A 17,614-nucleotide genomic window follows, 5' to 3' on the forward strand; every position below is an offset into this window, starting at 1 on the left:
TCCATGCTCTGCCACCAGCTACAGACTCCCTGGGTGGCCTCAGGCAATGGGGGAGGAAGAGCCTCCTGCCTGGCCATCTGTGAGGCCAGGGGAAGGGTGTGGCTCCAGGGGATCCTGCCACTGTCTGGGGGCCCGCTCGCTGCTGTGGGCGTGAGGTCTTATGAATGTTGTCTGGGAGGGACGAGGGCATGGGAGGCCGCTGCTAATAATAAAAGGGAGCTGATCATGGTTATAGCCCAAGTTCGTGGCACAATTCATTCCAGTTATAGGAAACTATTATTAGTAACATGCTACTTATAATAGATTAATACAACTGGCAAGGATCCCTTCCCAAACTTGAGCTCTAACTATGAACATGTCTCTTTGATGTTTCCAGTGAACCACGGAAGCACTCCTCTCTCCTACTAGCAGGAAGTCCAACATAAGCTCCCCCAGGAGCTTCCTGCCTACTTAGTCTCCTTCTTTCTTAAAATGAGGTGCCCTGGGGTGCTGTCACCTTGGGCGAAGCTGCTGGACAGCATAGTAGGTCTCCCATCCCTCTGGGAACTGGAGTCATCTTCCTGACTCTAACAGGGGGGATCCCCTGCACTAAGACGCTCTCGTGGGCTACAGGAGCATCCACACTTAACCTCCAGTTCTGGGGCTCTCCGATCCCTTCGGCAATGCACCGGCTGCTTAATTACCCAGCTGGCTGGCTTCCTCTATGGTGATGCCCTCCCTTTGGCGATGGTGCAAACAAGGCAACAACATCACGCAGGAGGCTGAGACACGCCTACCCGCGCTCCCACAAACACACACATAAATAGAGGGAAGGTCAGGGCTGGTACTAGGTTAAATACACACTTGGACATCTCATTTCGTTTTGTCACCATCGCTGTATCTGCTCTGGCTGGATGTCCGGGACTTCGGGGACACTGAGCTGCTTCTCGAAAATTCAGACCCTGCAGCTGGCATCCTCTCGCGGGCCATGCTGTTTTCATATAATTAGGATGGATCTCTGGGGACGTGGACTTCTGAGCTGGCCCCCTGGGACTAACTTGGGCTTTCATACTAATTATTTTCCAAGGTAGTTTACAGCTGGGTCATTCGTACTCATATTTTTTCATGACACAATGCTCCAGGGGTTTAACACTTCAGAGAAAGGGGGCTTGGGTAATGGCTCAGCCCAGGAATTCAATGCGATTGCCCTTCTGGTCCTGGGACAGCATCTGCCCTCTCCTGGAAATCTGCCTCAGCAGGTCAGGAGGAGGTGGAACCCTCAGAAGACCTCTAATCAAGGTGGGGTGACTGGGAGACACGGGATTTGGGGAGCAAATAAGGATGGAGAGGGGTTGCCTTCTACCTGCTCCCATGGTCTCCACGTTGACGCCCCTCCTGCACCCCTGTAGCCATCGCAGTCTAAAGGCACTGTGTTCGGAATTTCATGAAGCACAAGGCTCTGGGCTGTTTTCTCATGGGCTCGGTTCTGGCCCCTCTAGAGGTCTGTATCTTACGAGGGGATCCTGCCAGTGGCCTGAGCTACAGATTGTTCTTCTTGGTCTAAAGACATCATCCCCATCCCAAGTGGAGAACTTGTTCTATCTCTCGAGTCATGTAGCCTTTGTCGTAGACAGTTGAGGCTCCTTGTGTTGGCCACTGAGAGAGATCCAGCAGTCCGACTGGAGCCTTGGGCTTTGACACTCCCCACCCCCGGTTATCTACGTCCCTGAGGGGTGTTCCCTGGACGGCTCAGCAAAGCCCAGAACGTGGCTGCAGAGCTTCTCTGAGGTGGGGGCATCCAGCTGATTTAGTGGCCTTTCAAGGGGATTTGGATTGTTTATTGGAAGTGCCCATTATTTATGGTGGCCCATGGCCCTAAGAACACAGGCAAAGGCTCTTTTTAGAACTGAAACTAATAAATAATAACCAGGCCCCTGATTTATCAGCTTGGAGGAAGGGAACCACTCATTTCCAGTTGGAGTGAAACATCCCAAAAGGATCGGATTCTCTTTCCCAAGAACTTGGAGGACATTCCTGCAGGGATTGAGCGATCTGAACACGGAGAGTTCCAAGGAGATTATAAAAGAAAATCAAAGACACGTGCCTCTCTGTACCTCATTCTTAATCCCCTCCTTGCCACATTTACAAGACAAGTTTTCTAAATTTTCAGCTCCTTAGACCTGATTACTCATTTTTGGGTGAGATAAGTTTTAATTTTCTTATCCCCCAAATATTTTAAAATGGGAGACAAGAAGGGGTTGTTACTGTTGAATTGGCTGCCTCTGGTATACTGGGCAAAGGCTCAAAATAGCGCTGAAAACCTTTTCCTTCCCCCCCCCTTCCTTCCTTCTCCCCATTCCTTCCTTCTTCTTTCCCGTTCTTTCCCTTCCCTTCCTTTCCTTCCCTCTGTCCTTCCTCTTTCCCTTCCCTTCCCTTTCTTCCTTCCCTCCCTCCTCCTCCTTTCCTTCTCCCCCTTCCTCCCTTCCTTCCTCCTTCCTTCTTTCTTCAACAGGGAAGTGAAGGAACATTTCTTCTGGGTGCCTCTGCCCCTCCCCCATCACTTACATTTTCTTCTTTGGCAGCAGCTCTGCCTCACCTCCTGCCCCCTCCCTGCCCCTCCCATGTCAGGGGCTATAGCCCTTCTGGGTCCTGCATCCAGCTCCAACACCCCCATTTCTTATCTTGTGGGTAAGGTGGGGAAATTTAAATTAATTAAATGAAACTGAAATTGAAATGAGGGAGATTTCACTCTTTTGGCTATTGCTTTCTTGTAACTTCATACCCACAGGCAATGGTCCTCCCTTGGAATGCGACAGGGAATTTTTATTAAATGATAAATATTTTTTCATTATTCTAAATCATATTTTTTTCATGTCACTAATTCCTTCATTCAATAAATATGCTTAGTCGGGCCCATCTGCTGCACTGTGCTCATTGTGGAAAAGCCATCCACACCATGCATGGTGGGGCCGGGGTGGCGTGGGGCTAGGGAAAGCCAAGGTTAACAGCCACATGGGAGTCACGAGATCTTAAAATGGAAAGTGACCTTAGAAATGGATGGCAGGTATTTCTTGGGCCTCGGTGTTACTTCCTTTTGTCAAGGAAAATAGGAATCAGACTAAAGAAGGATGTTGAGCCCAGCAAAGATTTGAGAAGCATGAATCCAATAGGGACACATTGGCTTCTTTGTCAGGCAGACATCATAGCGGGGATGGAAAAGCCCTTACAGGCGACATATCTGTGGGGCTTTGCTAACATCCTTAAACTGAAGAAGTCGCAGTGTTCACTGTGAGCGGTGAGTACAGACCATCTTCCAAATGCTTGTTGGGCAAGGCTGTGTGGGATTGGCTGCCCTTCTAGCTCATGGGGCTGTGCAGGCATAGCAGGAAGGAGAAAACCACAAGGCCGTCTGCCAGCTGAGGGATAGCACGGTAGACTTTTCCAGCTTCATCTCCTATAAAATTATGGCAATGTCTCCAGATTCCCTAGCAGACAATGTTTATTTCCAAAGTTGTCTGGGGGACTTCAGGAAGCATGCGCTGGGAGTTCTGGGGAGGTGGGCGGAGAGGCTGTTTTGATTAGACCTTTGCAGCTACGTGCCAACAGGGTCACCTACTAGCTGTCCTCCCCACTGGGTGGTAGAGTACTCATTAGTCAACATGATAATGAAGCCCGGAACCTTAGGGTCTAGAGTTGTACACAAATGCCTGGCCACAGACAGCCCAACTGTGCTGCAGAAAGCAGGGCTACCAGCTTGGAGGAGATGACGGCATTGGAGGACGCTATTTAGGACAACAGGAGCTATTGTTTATTGAGGTCCAGCACTTGCCTGGTCCTGGGCTGAGGGCTCTGTCAACATCCTATGCTGTCTTGGACAACTTGTGAGGGAGATGTCGGTACCCTTCCTCTATAAGTTCATTCCTCTAACTACACTCTGCATTTGAAGTCAGGTGTGTCTGATGCGCAAATCTGTCCCTATGGCCATCTCTGGAACAAAACAGCCAAGTATTCACTGCTATCAACATACAGCTGAGCCCAGAATAGCATGACTAGGTGCTCTGTAGGTTCAACTTGGCCTGCCAGGGCCTCTAGGCCTGCTCGAGAGCGTAGCCAAACTTAAGTAGGCTTCAGGATGTTAAGGCTCCCGGAGAATGAATCCGTTTTCAGTGTTGCTGGCTGCCTAGGGTGATGCCATGTTTCTTAGGGTTCACGGGGGCTAGGACATGACTAGAGAATGAGTAGCTCTCATTTCCCCAGGCCTTAGGGAGAAATCTGGGCCAGGATCAGAATTGCGATAGTAGCACTATCACAGATATCACAGATAGTAGCACTTAAGCTTTCTGGGGTTCTCAAGGCCTCTCCCAGGGCTATGGGTTCCCAGGGGCTGACATCCACATGCGGCAGTCTCCTCAGTAGGTCTCTGCTCGCATTTGGACCACCACTGATGCTCCTGGGCATCACCTCTCATCCTCGGGACTGTGTTCTAAGATTGCAAATGAATGAGGGGCTCTCTGTGCTTTGTGGGAAAACAGGTCATGGAAACCCTGCATTCTTCTCCCTAAGATCCCCATGATAAAAGGGGAGAAGATTCCTTGCCACTCACAGATTAAGTCTTGAAAAGACCTGGCAGTTTGCAAAAGGCTCCCCCAGAGACCTTGGTAAAGAAAGCTCCTTGCAGGAAGGCTAGAGTGGTCATTCATCCTGGCAGCCCCCAGCTGGGGTTCAATGAATGTGACCTGAACACTCAGAAATATTTCTTAGGTCCCTATCCTGTGAGCCGGTGTTGGAGGGTGGGGAGGTGGAACAAGAGGTGTGATGGAAACAGCAGTCCAAGGTCCTGATTTCACAGTGTGGTGGTGTCTCTTTGGAGACGGGGATCTGGGTTCAGACCTGAACTCTTATGTAACCTGAACTTACTCCCCGTGTGATCTAGAGCAAGGCTCTCACTTCTCTGGACCTTGGCTGTCTCTCTTTGTAGTGAGCTGTGCTACCCCCCTCGCATAAGTAGGTACAGCACACATGTCCCTTTGGCTTCCCTGGGGGTCCCCACAGCTCTCTGCCTACAGGCGATCTCCAGTTGTGAGCTCAGCCCCTGCACAGGATGAGGCAGAAGTGCCAGGGAGTCAAGTCCAGTGGTACCCATCACCCAGTGAGGGACTGCACTTGCTTGTTCCTCAGGGTAATAATTTCACAGTCTCTTACAAGGTCCCCAGGGGACCTGAGCCCCCGTCGCCTGTGGCATTCAGTTGTTCAGAGCACATCTGTGCTGCCCTCCTTCCCTTCTCTGTCTCACTGCCGCACTCCCTCACCAGGCTTCCTGGGAGCACTTCCCAAATAGATTACTTATTCCCAAACTACTTACTTCTTGACATAGCAGGTAACCCCAACTAAGAAGATCAATGAAAGGTCCTGTTGTGATTTTTGGAAGGCATGGAGGTAGGTCATAAATACTGAGAAATATAAAATACGGTAGAAGAAAAAGAGATTACCACCCTCTGAAGTCATTGGGGAAGGCTTCGGGGAGGAGATTACGGGCAACATTTGATCTGATTGCGATAGGATGTGAAGGATTTGTACATAAGGGGATGGGTCCGGGAAGGGAATATCAGGAGAAGAAACCGAGTTTTGCATCCGCTTTTCCAAAGATGTCTACTAAACTACGTGTGAGTCAGGTGGGCAGGCACTGACAAATCTGTGCGCCAACCTCATCGGGGCACAGGGCCTTCCAGCTGGCAGGGTCGTGGTGCTTTGGCCCTGCCCTGCCCTCGGCACACTTTCAAGTACACAATGCAGGGGTTGTGCTTGCTTTCTGCCCCTGAAGTGTAGCCCTGTCATCTCTTATCTTTGCCAAGCCATTTGTCACGATCCATGAGTCCCCAGCAAACACTCGGCCCCGTTGTCCACCACAGCATCCCCTGGGTCTCGAGTCTTCTGAAGGCATCAGGGAGGTTTCTGCCCAGGGTTTCTTAAGCTTCTTGGGGAATTATGGGCTGACTCCTTGCCTGAACCTCATAGGACTCGCTGGAGCTGTGTCCCCCGATTTGGAGACATTAGGCTTGTGTTTGTTTCGCTTATCTGATGGTCCATCATCATTTGAACGCGTGAATGCAAGGTGCCCCGGTCTACCCAGAGGGCGTGCAGATGCAGGCTTTCCTGTCGGAAATGAAGACACAAGAAGGAAGAACCGTGTCGTGGTGCCCAAGACACGTCTTTGCTGCCTATTGACTCTAGTTCATTGGTTAACAAGGCATTTTCACCAGGGACTTTGGTTCAACTAGAATCTTATAGAAGTGGTAATCGCACAGTTAAAAGCAGAGTCCCCCCTGATGAGGTGAGCGTGGTTGGAAGAAGTTCTGCCGGCTCAGATGGCATAAGAGAAGGGAAGTAGAGGGAGAAAGATGATGATTGTGCACACTCTTTGCCTTCTGTAGCTTCATAGTACCTGGCAACCCATTTGGGACCTCCCAGATTAATTCAATTCTAATGTGCCAGAGACCGATCTCTTGGTTTCTACTCTGAAAGAAGGAGAGCTGAGAGCTCATGTAGTCGGGATTAAAACTCTGAAGAGGTGAAAAATCTGTCTCTTGGGGCACCTGGGTGGCTCAGTGTGTTAAGCCTCTGCCTTCGGCTCGGGTAATGATCCCGGAGTCTTGGGATTGAGCCCTGCTTTGGGCTCTCTGCTCAGCAGGGAGCCTGCTTCCCCCTCCCTCTGCCTCCCTCTCTGTCTGCTTGTGATCTCTGTCTGTCAAATAAATAAATAAATAAAATCTTTAAAAAAAAAAATCTGTCTCTCAGTCTTACAAGCTTTGCTCTTCTCTTTCAGAGGTTCCAAAAACAGAACAGACTTTTGAAGAACGACTGATACTCAAAGCTTTCTTGCTGAAGTTTGTCAATGCCTACTCACCCATCTTCTATGTGGCCTTTTTCAAGGGGAGGTGAGTACAGTGGTGTCATACATGGAAGGGCAGCTTGTCCCTAAGACTGGATCCCCAGCTAGAGTTAGCTTGTGCCCACTGCCAGTGTACACCTTCTTCCAGCCCCACCACATTGTTCGTGAAGTAGTGGCATTAGTGTTACATCATTTTAGATTAGAATCTTCAGATTGTGATAACCAGGGAAGCTACAGGATCTGACCCTGGGCTCCAAAGGAAATCAGAATAATCTGGGACTCCCAACTTCGAGCATGAGATAGGAGGGAATTTCAGGTCTGGCGAATGGCTCTTAGGTCTTGCAATGCCTTTTGGACACTAGCTATCTTGAGTTAGCACAGACATCACAGGTTAAGGGCACAGTCTCCCACGAGACTGCCCTTACTCCGGACACGAGCTGCAGGCTCTGGGGTACCTGTGCTGCTCCTGATTCAGACCAACTGGCTACGACCACTAACGCCTCAGGTCTGCTCATTTTCTACAATGACTCACAGAACTCAGGAATGTCCTGTACTTACAATAGAAAGAGGGTACAAATCCAAACCAGCAAATGGGAGAGGCACATAGGGTGAGGTTTAGGAGGGTCCTAAACAGAAGCTTCCAGGTCCTGCAGATGCACTAGTTTCCTGGCACTTTGATGTGTCCCACCACCCAGGAAGCTCATTCAATCCTCTGTGTCCAGAATTTGTAAAGTTGCAGTATGTAGGTCTGATTGGTTGAATCATTTACCATGTGACTGGGCTCAGGGCCAACCCCACCCACCCCCACCCACCCCACCCCCATCCCCCACCCTCAGCTCCTGAGGTTGGGCTGCTACTACCTGGGTCAAAGGCCCAACTCTGCACTCACACAGTTGGTTTTTGTGTCCTCATTAGCATAAATTTAGGTATAGTCCCAAGAGCCCACCGTGAATAACAAAGAGAATCCTCTGGGGAAATTCTAAAGGTTTAGGTGATTCTCTAAGAACCAGCAACAAAGAATCTGGTCAGATTCTGTATTATGCAAAATGTCTAGATGTAAAATCACTTGCAATAACTATTTCTCATGGTCAGATCAGTTGGCTGCCTATAAGGAGATTTCGCAGTAGGCATTAACTTTGTCAGGAAAGCATCTCTACGACCAACATCTCATCAAACAGGCATCTGTAACAAGAGCTACTATTGTGCTTATTTGATAGTTTCTTACAAATAGGTTTGTGACAAAACCACAACCCCCTTCCAGGGATCTCTGCCCTTGACCCTTATGAAATTAGAGTAGCAGAGAGACTGTTCATATTAATGAATATATACTTCACTAGTGCTTTCTCTCTAGATTTAATATCGATAGAAAGTTTCATACATAGATATTCTAGGCCAAAAAATAGGGTCCTGACCCTCTAGATAAATCTGTGGTCTGTTGAAAGAGATGGTATTGTTAACAACCCGTGTAATGAGTTGCCATCAGAGAAGTATTAAGGAAGTGTCGGGGAAATACTTAATTGTGAGCAGAGACAGAAGACTTCACAGAGAAGGAAAGATTTGAGCTGAGCCTTAAACAGATGGGTAGGATTTCCACAGGTGGATCAGGGGTAACAGTTCAAGAAGGAGTCTTCTCATTACCTGGCTGGTTCTGTGATTGGCTTTTTCCTCTTGACCTCCCTGCCACCTGCTCCGTCGTCTTGTCCTCCAATAAGGTAGACCCTACTTGGAGGAGGAAGGAGGCTGGCTATTTCCGTGCCTTTGAATATTCTCAGTAAGAAGTCTGAATTTTTCTTTTCTGATCCCAGGAATCACTACTTGTGACTTTGGCCTATCTCCCCCTCCATTTCCTGGGAGATCAGAAGCTCCCACTGAGGAGCTGTGAACAGAACTCAGTTCTTGACATTAGTTAGGGAAGAAGGTGAACAGATAGTACACTTAGGGATAATCCAAACCTCATGGTCTTGAGGCTCAGAAACTGTCACAGATGCCCATACATCGGACCTTCCCAGCCCCTTTTGCCAGCCCCAGCCTCAGCCCCTGTCCCTTGCCAGTCCCAGCCTCAGCCCCTGTCTCCTGGAACTCAGGTTGAGAGGTGAACCGTCGATGGTGCAGGTGACAGCTAGCCGATAACATGGTGTACACGCCCCACGCCTGGGTGATTTAGCGGCTGTCCTGGCTAGTTCTTTCCACGAGGGTATTGGCCACTGCCTCATCCGTTCAGAAGGCAGGCCTTCCAGCAGCCCTACCTTCTTCCCTAACTCTCCCACACTTCTGGACTTCAGGTTCGTGGGCAGACCTGGAAGCTACGTCTACGTGTTTGATGGTTACCGCATGGAAGAGGCAAGTACAGCCTGGCTGGTGGTGGGTCGGTGCCCCCCGCCCTGCCCCGGGCCCCAGTCATGCCCGTCTCCCCGGCAGCGTGCCTCACTTCTTGCCCTTTCTTCTCTGAGCTCCATTCAATCTAACCAGTCTTCTGTGATCTTCTTTTCTGGGCAGTGTGCTCCGGGGGGCTGCCTCATGGAGCTCTGCATTCAGCTCAGCATCATCATGTTGGGGAAGCAGCTGATCCAGAACAACATCTTTGAGATCGGAGTCCCGTATGTAACAAACCCCTCTTCCTCCTCCTCTCCCCCCGCAGGGCCGGACTTCCAGCACAATGTTCCCAGCCTCCTCTTCTCAGAGATCCTTGTTGTTTACTCCTGGTGAATAGTCTTCCCCATGAGGCAGGGCCCCTCCCACAAGACTTGTTTTCTGATCTGATTTGGGAGGTTTGAGGCTTAGAAAGATTCATAAGCACTTGCTGCGGTAACATAATGGCTAAGTGGCAGAGCGAGGAGTCAGGTAGCTTGGACCTCGGAGAGTGAAATACATTTAATGCTCACTGTCCTCCCACTGAATAAGTAACAACAACAACAAAATCTCATCATAGTGGATATAAGTGAACACGAAAATTTGAAATATTGTGTAATAATTTAGAGCAATTTCCCTAAGGAGCTGTGGGCTATGTGATTTTAGGAGGGGAGGGATGCAGAACCGGTAAAGCCCAGACTGGGTCTTCACATGGATCTTCTCTCCCGTCCCCCGTGGTTCGATACAGATTTCACAGAAGGGCCTCTTTCAGTTAGGTATTGCGTGGAGATAGTCATGAGAAGAAACGTGGACTCACAGGCACTGGGTCTAAAAGAAACAAAAACTCAATAGTGAAAATCTACCTTCAGGTCAAAGAAAAATACAAGCCCCCTCCACCCCCCATCTTGCTTTTTCTATGGCTTTTTGGTGTTCATGTACCATTTTAGGTGTCTTTCTGCCCTCACTCTGAGACAGTCTCGGGAGCCCTTGGGTGTGTGTTTTTCTTGGAGGAGAATGGGTAAGAACGTCCGTGTCTGGGCGTCTCTCACCTCCCTGCTTAAGCCAGCCTCCAGTCATCAGTCAGGACGTGATCACTTTTGAGAAACTCCACCCTCTGAAAGTGTACCCAGTTCCTAGCTTTCTGATCGAAAGCCATTCGGAGATAGTCAAGCGAAGCTGGTGAAACACATGGTCACCGTTCTCTAAAAGCTTACCATCTCAGAGAGAGACCACATTTGTTATGGATAAACATCCAGAAAATATACAGACCAAGAAAAGATGTACCAAGCCACATCTGGCTCCTTTGAAGCTCCAAGAGCAGCCCCTCCACTCCTGCTACAAAGGAAAGTCTCTGTTCTCCTCCAGACATCTGGGGACGACACCTGTCCTTCCAGTGCGTCGTTACTCTGCTCTGGGCGGAATTGTATACAGCTTGCAGGCATGAGACTTACTTATCCCTGGACATCTGCTCTACTGCTTAGTCCATTCACTCTGGACCCAGAGGCCTTTTATAGAGGATAGGAGGGACAAGAGCTCAGGCGTATGTTTGGACAATGTATTGGTATGTCCCCTCACCCATCAACTCCATTGGCTCCATAACAGATGAAATTAACACATGGCTGTTTGCTTTGAAGGCTCAATTTTCTTGTTTATGCTTGATGTGTGTTTAATATGCCACACATTAATTGGTGGCAATTGCACGGCAACTCATAAAGCTGTGGGCAAGCCACTTCTCTAAGTCTTGCTGTCCTCCTCTCTAAGGTGTTCTCATTTCAGCTCTGACATTCAGCAAACTTCTCTATTCAGTGACACTGGACACCGCTGCTTCCAAATACAGGTCACTTCTGTTTCAGAAGATCATTCCTCATTTCAGTTTCTTGTCTGCTAGAGGACACATACAACATAATTCTGTAGTTAATTTCATATGTATATATATAAACTATATAAGATATGTAGTTAATCATAATAATAAATATGTAATTAATCCCTGAGGATTTAGAGCAAAAATTCTTCTACCGGGGCCCAGTGTCTTTTATCTCCAAAGCTCTTTGTAGTTCTGCAGGTTGTTTTCTGAGTTTGGCCACATGAAATCATTATGATGGTGATTATTGGATTTTCCACTCCCTACTCGGAGCCCACTCTCAAGAAATTGGACCCCACCCAATCCAGAGTTCAAGCATCTGGCAATACCCTTACGTGGGACACCATTGAGAAACATGACATAAGCAAGAGAATAAAAAGGAGTCTTTCGCAGTCAAGAGAGACATGACAGTTGAACATGGCAGTGAGGAAGGAGAGGTATAAATTACAAAACTTAGACTTAGTGGTCTTGAATTTTGTGGAGGAGGTAGCTCATCTCAGTAGGACAGAGATTGTCATACAGATCTGGATTTAAATTGAAGCTTTTTAATATACTCACTATGTGACCTTGTTAAAGTTATCCTAAAAAGATTTTCATTCACTATGGCTTATGTAAAAATAAAGGTTGGATGAATGCCCAGCTGTCTAGAAAATAGAAAATACGGAGTCCAAGAAAGGAGGAACCATTCTTCGGGGTTCCAGGCAGCCTGGGGGCCCTGAACATCATTGCCTTTATGTTTTTAAGTGATGCTTTGTGAGTGCTGCAAGTCCAAGAATGAGATTGAAAAGACCAAGTCAGGAGCACGGTCTTTCTCTTCCGTTCAGGGCCTAATGGCTTTTGACTCCTGTGCCTTCAGATTCTTTCCTCAGAGGAGATAAGTATCAGTCTTAGAGGCCAGATTTGATTTTTAAAAACAGAAGCAAGTCTGAGAAATTAGGTGATTATACTAGTTAAGGATACTTGGGATGGGGACGCCTGGGTGGTTCAGTCGGTTAAGCTGCTGCCTTCGGCTCAGGTCATGATCCCAGGGTCTTGGAATCGAGTCCTGCATCAGGCTCCTTGCTCGGTGGGGAATCTGCTTCTCTCTCTGCCTCTGCCTGCCACTCGGCCTGCTTGTGTGCTCTCTCTCTCTCTCTGACAAATAAATAAATAAAATCTTTTAAAAAAAGAAAATACTTGGGATGAAAAAATAAAAGATTATACAGTTAGATGTTTATCATCTGCTTCTGAAAGTGATTTTCTAAGATTCCTCCCAAAGAAACTTTCAAAATATTAAAGACTATCTAATTGGCTTTTATCAGTAGCCAGTCAATAGCAATAATTTATTTGTCTCCTCGAGGGTGAAACATTCTTACTAGATTCTGTGTGTGGGCGTATCTTGCAAAAATTACTATAACCACAATTTTGATGCCCTTGAGAATCTTAGAGTCCAGTAGGTTTCTTGTAAGACATTATTTCCCAACTTCAGTGATTTGTGAACGAACTTTTAAAGTTTTTTTTTCCTCCATACCTACCTAAACAGCTATCTGCATATTCATTCCCTCTAGACCAACTCACTTTTAAAATCCATAACATTTCTGAAAACAGAAAACGAACACCCCCAGCTACCAGGAATTGCAAAGCACGGTAGAAAGAAATGCGATCAAAGTAAACCCTATTAATTAAAGAACCAATGACATTGGCCTGAGATCTGCGTTCTCTCTCTGATAAAGGAAAACTGTGTGGGCCCTGGGGTGTTGTTAAAGACATGCCAGCCACAGACCGGGGTTTTCTCCTTGACCACAGTCTGAGGAGCTGAACAACCGCAGAGAAGGAAAGAAGTCAGCCAGATGCTCTCATGAGATGAAGGCCAAGTGTAGCGACCTCCAGAGGTGTCCCAGTGAACTGCAGGTGCAAAGTGCATGTTGCTCCGGAAAGTTGCTCTCAAGCAACAGCATCAACTGCTGATCCCACTGGTTTCCACAAGGCTGGGGCAGAGGCAGGCATGTCTGTGGATACCATACAGCTCCTCTGGGGGACCCAGATAAGCCTCGCCAGCTCGCTCAGACTCTTCTTTGCTACCCCTTGAATCTTGCAGGTGCTGGATCTGCCCTGAAATCCGCAGAGCCGGGCAGTAGCCTGGCTTGTCCAGGCACCTTCCCCCAGGCAGTGGCAGTCCCACCTCGGCCAGGCCTGATTCCGAGGCCCTGGGGATGAAAGAAACACAGTTCTTCAAAGGGATGCAGTAAAGCTGGGAGCAGTAGGCCCTTTAAGGGCAGCTCTGTGACTAATTGAGGACACGATAATAAATAAAACTGGGTTGCGTGATCTGGCCTTGGACTCTCCCCACTCAGCAACCCCAGGCTCCTGGGGCCTGACACAGTTGCGACAGATGCTTTCCAGAGAGACGTTGGATGGTTTTAAACATCACAGGCCCCAGAACAACCCTCACCGGCAGCTCCCTCTGGGATGACTTCCGACATGGCTGGCGGTGTGGCAGAATGGGATCTTGTGCTATTTATTACCGGAGTCCCCTGATGGGGGTTCCTATTCCCTCCCCTGCCCCCCTGTGCCCCGCCTTTCCCACATGTGTTTGTGCAAGATAGACTTTGTATCCTGATCGCATGGAGCCCCTGACACAAGCCACCCCACGTCCTAACTTCTCACCATAATTTTATATCCGACTTCGCTCCAGTCTTCCTTGAAGCAAAATTGGAAATGGGCCTTTCATTTTTAAGAAGCTTTTTTTTTTTTTTTTGATAAGAGAGAAAATGCTATCTTTTTTGAGTGCCAGATTCTCTCCTAGGTAAAGTCTGAGGTCGACAGAGCAAATCCATGAATACTCCCACCAGCAAACTGTCCCCCATCCCTATTCTTACTAAAAACACCAGATCATATCCCAAAATAGCTGTAATGTACCTTGGATACGGCCAGCAAGATTTTATAAACTTTCTGCCTTTTTTTCCCCCCCAAATGTGATAAATACTACATTTCAAGACATAAAACAGTCTCTCTTTAAAGCCATCACAGGCAAAGGAGGTCTGTGTTCCCAAAGACAGTGGAATCTGGCCATGAATCAGAAGTTTAAGGAACAAATTTGAACCTTGTCAGGTGTCGAGGAAAAGAATACATAGCTCAGAGGTTGCTGTGTTCCTCTTCTTTGGTCCATTTAGGGCTTGGTTCTGCCTTCTCTGATAAGGCTTGAGGCGTGCGGAGCCTGGGTCTGAGGAGGGCTGCCTGGGGCCCAGATTCCTGTGGCAGGAAGGTCTTAAGGTGTGACAGACAATCACCATGGTCTTGGGGTGAGCCCACGGGGCACAAGCAAAGGAAAGGCTCCGAGCCTTCCGGACAGTTTCTCAGACCTGTCATGAAAAAGGGACGGAAAAACAGCAGAGCAGATGAAAAGGACAAGGGGGTAACATCAAAGGAGTTATTTTAACGAGCAAGTGCATCATACGGTCGGAATCATAATGTGAATTTTTCCAAACGGCCCATCTGTATGTTATACAATTTGCAGGATTCCTGTTAAATCCTGTTCTCGAGGGACTTTCTTTATTAATTTTTTAAATGCTCACTGAGATCTGCAGGAGGGGAACTTTTTGGGAAGGAATGTGCATAAGAATTATTTAAGGATTTTTTTTTCCCCCTCATCATCCTTGACCTCCCCACAGTGTGTAACACTGTGACTGAAGTCTTTCCTGAAACTCCCCTTATGCCCTTCCCTTCTTTGCCACTTGGGCTTGCAGTTGACCTTCTGTTCCTACAACGGCTGCTTTCTTGCCCTTGGAAGGCTCCACTCCCTCTCTCCATCCCTTGACTGTTGGTATTCCTTCCCTGTGCTCCCTCCACAGGTGGGGCTCATTGCTGGGGTATTGGTTCCTCTCTCTAGGATGATTCTTATTATTGTTGGCTTCTATCCAGACCTGTTTTAAGGGCTCTAGACCCATGTATAAAATGCTTACTAGATATCCCTACTTAGTCGTCACGTGGGATCCTCTTCCTCAACCATTCCTCCTCCCCTTCATCAAAATGGCCTCCCTAGAGAATAGTGTTCCTGTCATAGCAAACTGTACCACCATCCACACCCATCCCGAAGACCCCAGAATGGTCCTTATTCCTCATTCTGCTTCCCTTCCCAGTTACGGGTCACTACCAGCTTCTTAACTCTGCTTCTTGAGCCCGTCTCTGTCTGTCCTCATGTCCACTATAGTCACTGTGGACTCTGTGGCCAAAATCTCTCATGTCAGCCGCTGCCTAAGATGGCCGACAAGGCCTTCCATGCTGTGAACGTGCACTACCTTTTCACTCTTCTGTTTCCTCACTTTTTCTCTCCTACTATCTGCTCTGAGCATTTTGAACTCTTTTCAGTCCCTTCTCTGAGCCATTTTCATATTTGCCTTGAGCCTTTGAACAAATATTGCACAGATAATCCCTCTGCCTAGAACACACCTTCTCCCTCTTTCCCATAGTTCCATCATCTTTCATCCTTTAGTTGGTTTACATATCTCCTCAAACTTTCCCTGATTTAGATCAAGTTAGTTTTCTGCTTTCAGAATTACCTGAATTTCTGCCTTCATAATACTCATTGCACATTACTGGCAGCACTTCTTTAAGTGTCCACTTTTCCCTGCTAGATCACCTCATTAAACACATCAGATGTCATGTTTTTGCCTGCAGACCATCCTCTGGGAATCTTCATTCTCCTGTTCAAACCAAAACAGTTTGTTCACTAAACCTTCTACATAGCTACCAATCCAGTTAGATCCAACACTTCCTTTTTCTAGTGGATTTCTTGTTTGCTGGATTCCACTGTTTCCTTTCTTGCTTTATATCCTTGGTTGGTGAAATTCAGCCTCCCAGAACTTAATGAGGGTGGATGCCTAGAAGGATATCTTTTTTAAAACTTTGCACGGTTTACATTTCTTTATTCTTCCCTTGCACTTGATGTATAATTTGGCTGGGTATAAAATCTCTTACTAAAAATAATTTGCCTTCTCAATATTAATAATTTTTTCTAATATTTTCTAGTGTCAAGGGCTGATGTTGAGAGTTCTATTTTTTTGTTTCCAAATAAATTTTGGAGAATCTGCCTCTCTGGACATGGAAGCTTTTATTCCTAGAGTGGTGAAAGCTCACGATGACGGGCTTTGGTGGAAGTCCTTTTTCTTAGCATTATCCTGAGTAGGTCCTTCCAATCAGACAATGCATATCTTTCAGCTCTGGGATATTTTCTTGTATTGCCTTGTACTTTCCTTACAGTTTTCTCTGTCTTCTCTTTCTGATTAAATGTTGGAATTGCTAGACTGATTAATTTTATCTTTTCTTTCTTGTCCATTTTTTTGTCTTTTCTAATTTTCCTGCGAGTTTATTGATTTTTTAACTTCCTATCATTTTATTGGATTTATTGCAGATCTAAATTTCCCCAGCTCATTTTTCCCTCTGAATAAACTTTTTACTCCTGCTGGTATTGGGAAAATAGTAGTCACCTGGGAAATATGGGTAGACAGAGACACTAGGGTCTGCTCTTCCTTAAAGAGTGCACTGACCAATCACTATTGCCTGCCTTTGACGATACCTGGTGCCTGAAACTCCTGAGTCCTTCTGAGATTGCAGCATGAGTTGGCTTGCTTTTCTTTGCTGTCTTTCCCTGTAGGGACTTGGTATTCAGCCATCAGGGCTTTACTAGCCCCTTTATCTACTGTCTGTCTTCCAAGATATTTATTAATATCTCTCATACCCTGTTGTACTCATGACTCTTTTCTTTAACCTTGTTGTTTTAGACATTTTAAAATTCATTCACTGTCATTTTAGTAGCATTTCAGAAGTGGAAGGGATATATGTATGTGCTCAATTTTCCATATTTAATTAAAACCACTGGTTATTCTTTGCTAAAGATTTGGCCAAGTTTTCTGATTACTGGTATCTCTAGCAGAAGTCTCAATTTGAATTTTTATTCTGGACCTCCCTTTCATCCATTCTTCCCTCTCTCTCCTTTTGCTTTATTTCTTTTATTCTCTCTCTCTCTCTCTCTCCTTTATTTTTTTTCTTCACGTCTCCTTCTGTCTTGACCTGCAGGCAGGGTCTCAGCCAGTCCACACTATTTGGCTTCAGAAACTTGAGACTCTTCCTAGGTTTTTCTTAATTTATTATTACCACAGAATTACTGTTTGCTTTTTATCATGAAATATTGCATTTTACTGCTGCTTCTATGGATCTCAACTCATTCTTTAAATCCTTCTGTGATGATGATGATGATGCTTCTGTGATGTGATATGATGATGATGGTGGTGGTGGTGGTGGTGATAGTGATGGTGGTGGTAGTGATGACAAGAACAAAGATAAGCCCTAAGTTAAGCATGTTACATAGATTATCTCCCTTAACTGACCCTAAGGACTAGTTAATATTTATTTTCTCATAGATAAGAAAATTAAAGCTATGGAGTTTTGTTTTTTTAAAGATTTTATTTATTTATTTGGCAGACTGAGAGACAGTGAGAGAGGGAACACAAACAGGAGGAATGGTAGAGGGAGAAGCAGGCTCTCTGCGGAATAGGGAG

At 46.7% G+C, this 17,614-nt stretch overlaps 1 protein-coding gene across 1 annotated transcript in view; it reads left to right on the forward strand.

The window, feature by feature from the left end:
* ANO2 (anoctamin 2) overlaps positions 1–17,614 on the forward strand; it is a 357,148-nt gene that overhangs the window by 302,083 nt on the left and 37,451 nt on the right. Inside the window, exons 17-19 of the mRNA XM_032874339.1 lie at positions 6,803–6,914; positions 9,151–9,208; positions 9,365–9,465. Coding sequence (XP_032730230.1) covers positions 6,803–6,914; positions 9,151–9,208; positions 9,365–9,465 — 271 coding nt within the window. The remainder of the gene's footprint in view (positions 1–6,802; positions 6,915–9,150; positions 9,209–9,364; positions 9,466–17,614) is intronic.

The sequence above is a fragment of the Lontra canadensis genome, unplaced genomic scaffold, assembly GCF_010015895.1.
Source record: "Lontra canadensis isolate GAN:19392208 unplaced genomic scaffold, GSC_riverotter_1.0 scaffold53, whole genome shotgun sequence".
Classification (NCBI taxonomy): domain Eukaryota; kingdom Metazoa; phylum Chordata; class Mammalia; order Carnivora; family Mustelidae; genus Lontra; species Lontra canadensis.